The sequence below is a fragment of the Spermophilus citellus genome (genome assembly GCF_964194105.1).
Source record: "Spermophilus citellus genome assembly, chromosome: 18".
Taxonomy (NCBI): domain Eukaryota; kingdom Metazoa; phylum Chordata; class Mammalia; order Rodentia; family Sciuridae; genus Spermophilus; species Spermophilus citellus.
This window is the reverse complement of record NC_138200.1, coordinates 52,489,379-52,500,292: the sequence shown is the minus strand read 5'-3', so window position 1 is coordinate 52,500,292 and position 10,914 is coordinate 52,489,379. Positions and strand designations below refer to the sequence as shown.

At 45.5% G+C, this 10,914-nt stretch overlaps 1 protein-coding gene across 2 annotated transcripts in view; it reads left to right on the top strand.

The window, feature by feature from the left end:
* The first annotated feature begins 1,502 nt into the window (after positions 1-1,502).
* Positions 1,503-10,914, top strand: part of RANBP10 (RAN binding protein 10) — a 64,341-nt gene continuing 54,929 nt past the window's right edge. Inside the window, exons 1-2 of one of the 2 annotated variants that reach the window (XM_081274996.1) lie at positions 1,503-1,781; positions 2,564-2,675. In XM_081274996.1, the coding sequence (XP_081131122.1) occupies positions 1,547-1,781; positions 2,564-2,675 (347 nt within the window). In that variant the 5' untranslated portion in view covers positions 1,503-1,546. The remainder of the gene's footprint in view (positions 1,782-2,563; positions 2,676-10,914) is intronic. The other variant, XM_081274997.1, reaches the window with a different exon arrangement.

Below are 10,914 nucleotides of genomic sequence, written 5' to 3'. Positions count from 1 at the left end.
GGCTGGGGGCATAGTTTAGTGGTAGAGTACCACTGTATTACAGTGCCTTAGTACCAAAAAAAGAAATTATTTTGGGAACAGGGTCTCACTAAATTGCTAAGGCTGGCTTTGAACTTATAATCCTCCTGCCTCAACCTCTTGAGTTGTTGGGATTGATCCCAGGAATGTTTTTACCACTGATCTACATCCCCAGACCTTTTTATTTTTTATTTTGAGACAGGGTCTTGCTAAATTGTTCAGGCTGACCTTGAACTTGTGATTTTCCTTCCTCAGCATTGCAGGTTGCTGGGATACAGGACTTCACCACCACGTCCAGCCTGGGTTCAAATTTTAACTCCACCATTCATAAGTATGTGTAAAGGGAGCTGGGGATGTGGCTCAAGCGGTAGTGCGCTCGCCTGGCATGCGTGCGGCCCGGGTTCGATCCTCAGCACCACATACCAACAAAGATGTTGTGTCCGCTGAGAACTAAAAAATAAATATTAAAAAAAAAGAAAGAAAAACTTTAAAAAAAATAAGTATGTGTAAAACATATGAGCTCTCCAGGCTTAGATGTCTTTAAAATGGTGATGTAACTACCTCATAGAAGTGTTGTGAGGGTTATACGTGGTACAGAAAGCATTCAGCATATTAATGTTCAATACAAGATAGTTGTGATTACTAATAGTAAAGTGTGCCGGCCCTTTTGTTATCCTGCCTTTTTGTTGACACGTAATGTCCTCACTGGACTGACAGTCAGCCAGAATTCTAACTGCTTCTGCACCACTAATTCTGCGGGGCTGAAGCCCCAGCCCGAAGGACAGAAGCCAGCAGGTGTTGCAGAGGTCGGGACCAGGTGTCATCTTTCTCTATGGAAGCCATCCTCTCCGCCCTTAGCCGGGTTACCGCCTACCTCGACTTGGAGAAGCTGTAGCGCTGCGACGGCAGGGAGGCCATGACCCTCCGGCAGGCTTGTGGCCAGCACCCACTGCCCGGGAAGCTGCGGGAGTGTACAGCTTGTTGCCATGGCGACCAGGCCCCAGCAGCCCGGCGGTGAGGGCGGGATCCGGCCTCTGCCACGCCCCCAGTCCAGCGACCGCGGGCTCGGAGGAAGACCAAGAAGTTAGGGTGGACTTGACATGGGCACAGGGTGCCCTGGGAGACAGACAATACAGCAAGTTTGACATTAGCGACAGAATTGAGTCAGGGAGATAAGCAGAGACCACAGGGGAGGAAGGAGAGCCGAGAGGCCGGAGGCCGCTTTGTCTGTGGGAATTGTAGTTTTCGGGGTCCTGGAGTCTCAGCTGGACAGCCTTAGGACGGAGCAGGTGTGTACTACATCTCCCGAATTTCCCTCTCAGCCCGCATTGGCTCGCCCCTGTGGAGCTCTGCATTGTGGGAAATGCAGTCCAAAATGTGGCGAGGCGTGGCAGTGTCCAAAGAGAAGTGCCCGACTCGGACTCAGTTTCCCTGAGGCCCCGGGAGGCTCGCGAGCCATTGGCTGAGCTGGGCGGATCTGGTCGCGCTCCTCCCCGCCCCCAGTGACACAATAGCAGCTCCCTCCAAGATGGCGGCGGCGACGGCGGACCCGGGAGCTGGGAGCCCGCAGGCAGGAGACTCCTCTGGCGGGGGCGCTGCGGGTGGGCTGCCATCCCCCGGGGAGCAGGAGCTGAGCCGGCGCCTGCAGCGCCTGTACCCCGCGGTCAACCAGCACGAGACGCCGCTGCCGCGCTCCTGGAGCCCCAAGGACAAGTACAACTACATCGGCCTCTCCCAGGGCAACCTCCGCGTCCACTACAAAGGTATCGGCCTGTCTGATCCCAGGAGGATAAGTCCGTAGTGTCCGCAGGGCAGCTGTGTTGCTTGGCCTCTGCTGCATCACGTCCCTGTATCTGCCTTGGGGCTCCAAGATAGGCCTTCGTCCCTGCGGAGTGTCCAGAGTGGTGGAGCTGACCAGGCCGAGGGTTGACTGCCTGCTTTGCTCAGCCCTGAGACACCCAACGTCAAAATAACTGCAACAGGTGTCTAAACCAGTTCTGAGCTGGACCTTTCACTTTAGGGCCTCCTTGCTTGTCCTGGGCTGGCTCCAACTCCAGTTCAGCCCTTTTCCACTTTGTTTCAGGAGTCGGGCAAAAAGAGGCGATAACATCCCTCTCCATTAGCCAGTAGTGTATGGACTGGCCTGCTTGTCAGTCATCTCGGACTGGGCCTGGGGTTCTGTGCTAAAGTTGTTGGTGGGAATGACTTCCTAGTCTGTCTCCTCCTTCCCCTGGTGTCTCAGGTGGGCTGCCTGGATTGTGGAGAGACTGCCAATTGCACTCAGGCATCTCTCACATGGATCCACATTGACTGTGCCCTTGTTTTGTTGTTATGGGGGAATGTGGCTCAGTCAGGCAACTAGTCTCAGGAGGAGGTGAGCCAAAGGTGGGAGGTTTATCTATTTACTCAGTTGTTTAATTATTCCTTGGACTGCATAAGGGTTTACTCTGGCCAGTGAGGGGTGAAGTTACCGTGGAACAGAGAGAATGAGCCTTCCATTTTCATTTCCTTCTGCTGAAATTTATTCCTTGCCCTCTCCCTTTAGGTCATGGCAAAAATCACAAAGATGCGGCTTCAGTGCGTGCCACCCATCCCATACCTGCTGCCTGTGGTATTTATTACTTTGAAGTAAAGATTGTCAGCAAAGGAAGAGATGGGTAAGTCTCTCATTACCACTCTCTTGTCCCCAACACTTGGTTGTTCTCTGTGGTCAGAGTTTGGGTTCTCCTGGCTGACATTTATGACTGATATGAATCTGCTAAGCCACTTGGGTCTGGGCTGCCTCTGTCCCTTGACTGTGGGCAATGTCCAAGTCTAAGCAGTGGGCCTTGACAGCAAGTAGGCACATTGTGGGTAAAACAGGGAACTTTTTTTAGTGATGATGTAATCACATATTTCACAAATCAGGGACACAAGTAACAAGTTTTCATTAACAATTCACTGTCCAGAATGAGTTTTTTCCCACCAGGGCATGATGTTTGTGGCTTCCCTTCTTTCCCACCCAGGTTTCCTTTTTATGGGATTTAGTCATGTAGAGGCCCCAGTATGCTTCAAAGGGATAATAGAGCCTTTGCAGCATTCATCAAAGCTGTTGTGGCCACTGTCATCTCAGGGTAAATAGCATATACATGGTCAGAATCAGGTGACCTGCTGCTCATAAACTTGTTTTTCAGTCTAGGGACTTGAACACCAGTTGGACCAGCTTTAGGAAGGTCCTTATTAAAGTCAGCACTAGGGAGACTCCCTACTTTAGGGTGATTTAAGCAGACACAGGATATTAGAGGGGACAATTTTCGATCTCTTTTTTCTCCCACTCTTTCTTTTTTTTCCCAGTGGCTATGTTTAAAGTATTTAAACTATGAAATAAAGTGACTGCAATTGCCTTGGAGAAACTTTCTTCATCAGACCTTAGGTTTGGTGTGGGAAGTTTGTTAACCCTACCAGTGACCTCCTTGCTGACCCTGAGTTTGTGTTTCCTATCATTTAGAATAATTCTTCTCCTAGGAACTGTTTCCCTTGTGTGTGCAAAATGCCTGCCCAAGGGACTGTGCTGGGGCAGGACTGCCAGAGTAAGAGCCTAGCCTGCTTCAGGGAAGCTGTAACTCCCCCACCTGGCAGGGCTCTGAGGATTTGGGTAGATCTTGGGACTTCAGTCTTCTCATCTACACTCTGGGGAGCTAGGCCACCATCTAAGCTGCTTTTAATCCTAGCATTTGATGGTTTTCAGATTCTAATCATGGGAAGCTGTTGGATCTTTCACTTTTTCATCCCCATCTAGTTGTTAACAGATAGGAAAAACTTTTGTTGGAGGGCTCTAGAGCCTTAATTTTCCTGTCCCACCCTCTAATAGAAGAATATATATTTATTTATTTAATATATATTTATATATTTAATATATATTTAATTTGCTTGAACTAGTGTGAATGAGAATGGCTTCTTAAAAATGGGACTGGGGTTGTGGCTCAGTGGTAGAGCTCATGCCTAGTGCGTGTGAGGTGCTGGGTTCGATCCTCAGCACCACATATGAATAAATAAAAAATAAAAGTATTGTGTCCACCTACAACTAAAAAAAAAAAAAATAGAATGGCTTTTTAAAATAAGTAACTCAAAAATGGTTATAGTACTGACTAGGATTTTGATGCTGGAGTCTCGTTGCTAAAGAAATTGAGAGATCTTCCTTAAAATTATAGGGAGGGAAATAGACTACTTTCTCACTTTTTTTTTGTACTAGGGATTGAACTCATGAGCACTTGACCACTAAGCCACATCCCCAGCCCTTTATTGAATTTAAGTTAGAAACAAGGTCTTACTGAGTTGTTTAGTGCCTTGCTAAGTTATTGAGGCTGGCTTTGAACTCTTGATTGTCCTGCATCAGCTTCCCCAGCCACTGGGATTATATTCATGCACCACCATGCCCAGCTAGACCACTCCTCTGTAGTCTTTTCATAGATAACATCTTTGAGAAACAAGAATACTTTTCAGAAGGGAAATGTTTAACTTAGAGACCTAGATTCCTTTGACTGGCTTTTTAATATTTCAGTTTTAAGTGGATCTTGCTGAAAAAGACTCTGTTATGTTGAATTGTCTGATTGTAGGTGTTGCCTACAAGACTAACAAAAGGTGGGCAGCTTTTTCAGCTTCTATCCCCAGCATTTTTAAAAGTTTTAAAAGATTCAAGGTCATGTATGTTTAAAAGGACCTCAGTTTTAAAAGGTCCCAGGTCATGTATGCTTGTGATTCTCTACTCAGTTGACCATTATCAGATGGTGACTTATGGATGGCCCCTTGTGGTTGCTTTATAAAATCCTCAAAAGCCTTTTCTTGGTTGAGATATAGCCAGATATTGGTATGGATCAGGTGTGGTTTATTCTGTTTTTGACAGTGTTGGGAATTGAACCCAGAGCCTCACGCATGCTAGGTAGGCACTTTACCACTGAGCTACACCCACAGTCATATAGAATAGTTTTGAGAATGCCAAGAGCAGTTATAGGGCAGGAAAACATTAATCAATTTGTTTCCTTTTTCTGGTCAGTGTTAGAGGTATATTTCTGACCCTGGTTTGGTATATGACCCAAGCATTAACCAGCTGTGTAGCTTTCCCAAGGTATCTGATTTGATTTGATCTTCATAGTATCTCTAGGAAATGAATGGAGCAAATGATTTTATTTTTCAACCCAGGGCACTTTACCACTGAACTGCATCCCCAGTCCTTTTTTTTTTTTTTTTAAATGTATTTTTGTGGTACTGGGGATTGAACCCAGGGCCTCATGCATGCTAGGAAAGCTCTCTATCATAGAGCTAATCCCTAGCCCATCCCCCATCCTTTTATTTTTTATTTTAAGACAGGGTCTCGGGCTGGGGATGTGGCTCAACTGTTAGTGCGCTCGCCTGGAGTGCGTGCAGCCCGGGTTCGATCCTCAGCACCACATACCAACAAAGATGTTGCGTCCGCCAAGAACTAAAAAATAAATATTAAAAATAAAATTCCCCTCTCTCTCTCTCTCTCTCTCTCTCTCTCTCTCTCTCTCTTTTTCTCTATCTTTAAAAAAAAAAAAAAGACAGGGTCTCACTAAATTGCAAAAGGTCTTGCTAAGTTGTGAGGCTGGCTTTGAACTTGTGATCCTTTCTTCTTCCTCAGCCTCCTGAGTCACTGGGATTATAGATATGTGCCACCATGCCTGATTGGAGCAAATGATGATGTATCTGTTTTTTGGATGAACCCTTAGTCCCTGGAATGTTTGGTGGGCTTAGGATGGGCAATGGAATAGCCTAACTTGTCAGATGTCCTTATCTGATCCTAGGTACAAGTGTTTATGCTGCTACTGCCTTTCCCCATTGTGGCTGTTATTGCATTCCTTCACTGGATTAATGGAAGGGAATGTCCTATTGGATGCTTACAGAATTTCAGTGATAGGGAACAGAACTCAAAGATGCTCATTGCTTAGTGGGGCTAGGGAAGTTGGCATGAAATAAAGTGACTGCAATTGCCTTGGAGAAACTTTTTTTCATCAGACCTTAGTCATGTAGAGGCCCCAGTATGCTTCAAAGGGATAATAGAGTCTTTGCAGCATTCATCAAAGCTGTGGTGGCCACTGTTATCTCAGAGTAAATAGCATATACATGGTCAGAATAGCTTTATTGACTTTATAGCTTTATTGACTTACTGTTCCATTGAGTCTGTAAACTTGTTTTTCTGAGATTTGGATATATCTCCTTTGTAGAAAGTCTTCATGAATCCAGTTTTTAGTGTCATGGTTCTTAAGAAATGCATTTGTTCTCATGATGTCCTTTTTTTTTTTTTTTTTTTTTGTACTGGGGACCGAGTCACCAGAGCTGTGACCATTGAGAGCAGGTCTGATGGGGTAAGGAGGCATATGAGCCCTGCCAGTGGTGCCAGGAGATAAGGTGCATCCAGGTTGATCTTTCCAGGAAGCCAAAGAGGCCCTTAAGCTGAGGGTTCATGGTTGGGCACCACCTTCTTCAGGCAGAGTTTACAGACCTGTGGGTATCCCTGGCTTTTAGTGATGACACATGGAGGGTGTGGCTGACCCAGCTGACCGATGCTCCAGTGTGACCCTCAAAATAGACTGTAACATCATCCCAGCAGCAGAAGCCTCCTGACATGTGATGGGTGGCTCTACTCAAGAACAGCAAGCCTGGACTAGAACACTGGACAGTGTGAGAAGGGGTGGGGTGTTCTCAGCAGCTGGGCCCCTGAACAGGGATCTCTGGTCATCATTAGCCAGCTGTTGCTTCTTCCTTTAGCTGACTTCCTGTGGCTAGGCAAGAGACAGTGGGTCCGTCCATTCATTCTATTTTTTTTTTTTTTTGAGAGAGAGAGAGAGAGAGAGAGAGAGAGAGAGACAGAATTTTAATATTTACTTTTTAGTTTTCGGTGGACACAACATCTTTGTTTGTAGGTGGTGCTGAGGATCGAACCTGGGCCGCACAAATGCTGGGCGAGAGCACTACCACTTGAGCCACATCCTCAGCCCCCGTCCATTCATTCTTTTTTTTTTTTTAATATTTTTTAGATGTATGGACCTTTATTTTATTCATTTATTTATATGTGGTGCTGAGAATTGAACCCAGTGCCTCACACATGCTAGGCAAATACTCTACCTCTGAGCCACAATCCCTCCCCCCCCACTCCATTCATTCTATACAGCAGACAGGCCCTTGTTATTTTGCCCCAGGCCTGAACCCTAGGGCCACAGGTTATGAAGTCTGTTCGTAGAGAAGACAGATATGCCCCTGCTTGTGACGACAAGGGATGATAGAGAAAAGGTTAGCTGATAGTGTATGTACTATCCAGGGTGGCCCAGATTTCCTCCTTCACCTCTGGAGAAAGCTTCATATAAGAGGTGATGATGCTTAATGGAACAAGGAATTAGTGTTCCAGTGAACAAAGTGAGGAGCAGATGCTTCAGGCAGAAGACACAATGTATAAAAAGATGTGGAGGCAAAGGTAGGCATGCCTGTAGTCTCAGCAACTCAGGAGCACTCTACTACAGAAGGCTGAAGCAGGAGGATTGCTTGAGCCCAGAAATTTGAAGTCAGCTGAACAACATAGTGAGACCCTGTGTCAAAACACAACAACAACGAGAAGATATGGGCACAGGGAATAAAGTAGTCAAGGGCTGGATTGAAAACCCCTTGTGTGCTGTGGCCAAGGGTCATGGACTTTGTCCTGAGGGCAGTAACAGTGTGTAGAGACTCTAGCTGGGGAAAAACTCTGTTGATGTGGTGTAGAGGCTCCTCTGTCTGAGATCTTTATCCAGAGGGGTCCAGTGGCTTTAGATCCTTGGCCCTGAACATGGCTTTCTTACAGCAGTTCTCTTTTCTCTCTCTTAGCTGGCCTTTCTCCCATATGTAAGATATAGGGGAGGGATCCTGAAGATTGATAACTAGGGAGGCTTCTCAGAGGTAAAGGGACTCTGCTTATATAGAATTCTCTGGTGGTTTCATATTTTATGTCTAAGCATTTTCCTTTCCTGAGTCAGGATCACCCAAAGTGATTTTCCCTGGAGACTTAGAGAGTCACTCTCTCAGATCTTACTTGCTGCCTTCCTGGTCTGGAAAGCCTCTGAGCCCAGACCCTCCCTGTGTAGAGACAGCCTGTGGCTGGTCCCACATTCAAGGTCCCCTCAGTCTACTGTGTATGTATTGTATGTTGCTGTTGGGAAGTTCAGTGTTTATCTGTGGACTGACAAAAGCCTTGTCCTGACTGCTCAGAGGTATAGTTGCTGTCCTTGCCCAAGGCAGCTCTCCCTGACTGGCCCCCTGGAGCTGGTGGCTTTGGGCTATGTCTCTTCCCAGGTAACACAGTGTGCTGTTTCTTTTTTAAATTGTTGATGGACACAATACTTCCTTTATTTTATTTATTTTTATGTGGTGCTGAGAATTGAACCCGTGCAAGGCAAGCCCTCTACCCTGAGCTACAACCCCAGTCCATGCTATTTCTTGAGACTGAAATATTTGTGCTCTGGAACCTCTTGGAATATTTTATGGCTTACCAGTGCTGAGGGTTAATGCCCTGGTCTAGTTTGGGCATACTGGGATATAGCTGTGGCATGTGGTAAGAGAACTGGAGTCTATATGGTGTCCACTTTTCTGGTGGGATCTCCCTGCTTCATATGGCCAGGCTCCAACTGTGAGCTGAGAGTGGAGAGTGTGGCTGCTTCTTTATAACTAGGGTCTTTGTTGGTCAAGGATTAGCCTCTAGAGAAATTCCTAGAATTCACTTCACATCTCCCCTCCTGCCCCCATTGTTTCTTCATTTTCTGGAAATTTGCTCTTTCCTCTAATGGGTCAGTAGGAAGGAGAGATTCTCTGTTGGAGGGAAGCAGGGGCTCACTAGGCTGGAGCACAGAGAATGAACCTTTTGCTTTGGGTGGCAGACACTATATGCTATTCCTATTCTGGGGCCATTGGAAAGAGATAAAGGGCCCATAGCAGATTCATGTGGTCAATTTGGAAAGAAAAGACTCCTCACTGGGAGAGGGATGAATAACCGTGTCTAAGTGCCAGGATGTCCCTCTCCCTCTCCTGAAATTCTGTTTAAAATCTATCTCCCCGCCACCCCCCAGTTCTGGGGATTGAACCCAAGGTCTCACACATGTCAGGCAAGTGCTGTACCATTGAGCTGCATCCCTAATCTTCATGTTAAACATCTTTGTAGCTCCAGGATTGTTGGCGTTTTTGTGTTGTGACCAAAATGTGAAGTCATTGCTGTGTTGCAAGAAATGAAGCTGGAGGACTTGGTGATAGAGCAGAGGCTGGTCCCTTTTTCATCAAGGGTCCAGAACAGGATGCCCTTGACTGTCTAGGGATGTGGGGGAGTGGCTAAAGAAGTCCTTTGCACCCCTTTTCCACTTGTCGTCTTCTCCTCCCTTATGGACTTAGAGGTAGTTTTGGTATTTCAGGGAAGTTTAATTTAAGATCAGTTATGGCAAATGTGAAACACTCCCTCCCCCATACCCTCAGCTTTTATGACAGACATTACTGATTGATAACAACACTCATTCTTGTCCAGACAAAGTCCCAGAATTTTTCTCAATGTACAGTATACCAGGCAGTTGTAAATTTTTGGTCAGTTTCATCATGGGATGAAACCTACCAGCCCTGGGAGTACAGGTAATTGGAAGACGAAAAGTAGACAGAAGAGAAGAGTAGTTGTGCCCAGATGATTCAAAGACAGTGCCAACTCAGAGCTGAATCAAGAGGAAAGAAGCAGAGGGAATGGTTGGCGGAGTAGAACTGGTTATAGCCAAGTTTATGAAGCCATGGATCTGAAATTGGTGTGCACTATTTTTTATAGACTGCTGTTTCATAACAGCCTTTGTGCCAGGAGTCTGCAAATGATTATATTCTTTTTTTTTTTCAAAAATAAATACATATTTTTTTGATCTATAGATAAATTTTTTTTTTTCCTTGTGGTGCTGGGGAATCAAACTCAGGCTAGCACTCTACCTCTGAGCTACACCAGAGTCCTTAGATAATTTTTCTTTTAAACTATAAAAGAATACATAGGATCTTTTAACACTAAACATGCTTTATATTTTAAGAATAGAGCTGGGTGTGGTGGTGCATGCCTGTAGTCTCAGCTACTTGGAAGGTGGAGGTGTGAGGATTATTTGAGCCCCAAGAGTTTGAAGCCAGCCTGGGCAACACAGCAAGATCCTGTCTCTACAACTATTTTGTAGCCACTGTCTCAGAGTCCTCTCTGTTGTATAGACTGTTGATTTCTTTTATCTGGGACAAGTTCTGATAGGAACAAAATTGCCAACCTGCTGAGCTATAGCTAAGGTGTTAGATATCAAAGTGAAACTGTCAGATGGGATTCCAGGAACTCCTTGGAGATCTGGGGTGGAGGCAGTGGTGATTGTTTCTTTCATCTGAGAGGGTGAAGAGCAGAGCTCACACCTTCCCTAGCCCTCAAGAGCCAACTCAGCCCTGAGGCTGAGAACCTTGCATCATCTTCTTTTTTTTTTTTTTCCTGAAAAACCTTATCACTTTCTACCACAGCTTTGTGGGTCTGAAGATATCCCATTGATGTATCTTAAATTAAAATGTTCAAGTCCCATAATCATAGGTTCATGTTACTTAAGCAACCATTATTAAAAATGCCTATGGGCTTATTAGCCCATAAAAATCTACCTTCCTTCTAAGAAATTGATAGAAAGTAAACTATGTTCTTTGCTCTTCTCAGTTGCTCTGTGCTAGCAGAGAGGGACTTGTTATTTCTGACATGAGGCCATAATACAAAATATTCTGATGTTTTTCACTGAACTCTGTGCCTGGGCCCTACTTGTCTAATCAGGAAAAACCAGATGAGGCTCATGCTGGCATGCAGAACTGTAGGGGTGTGACTCTGTGTGTATATGTGGTAAAATA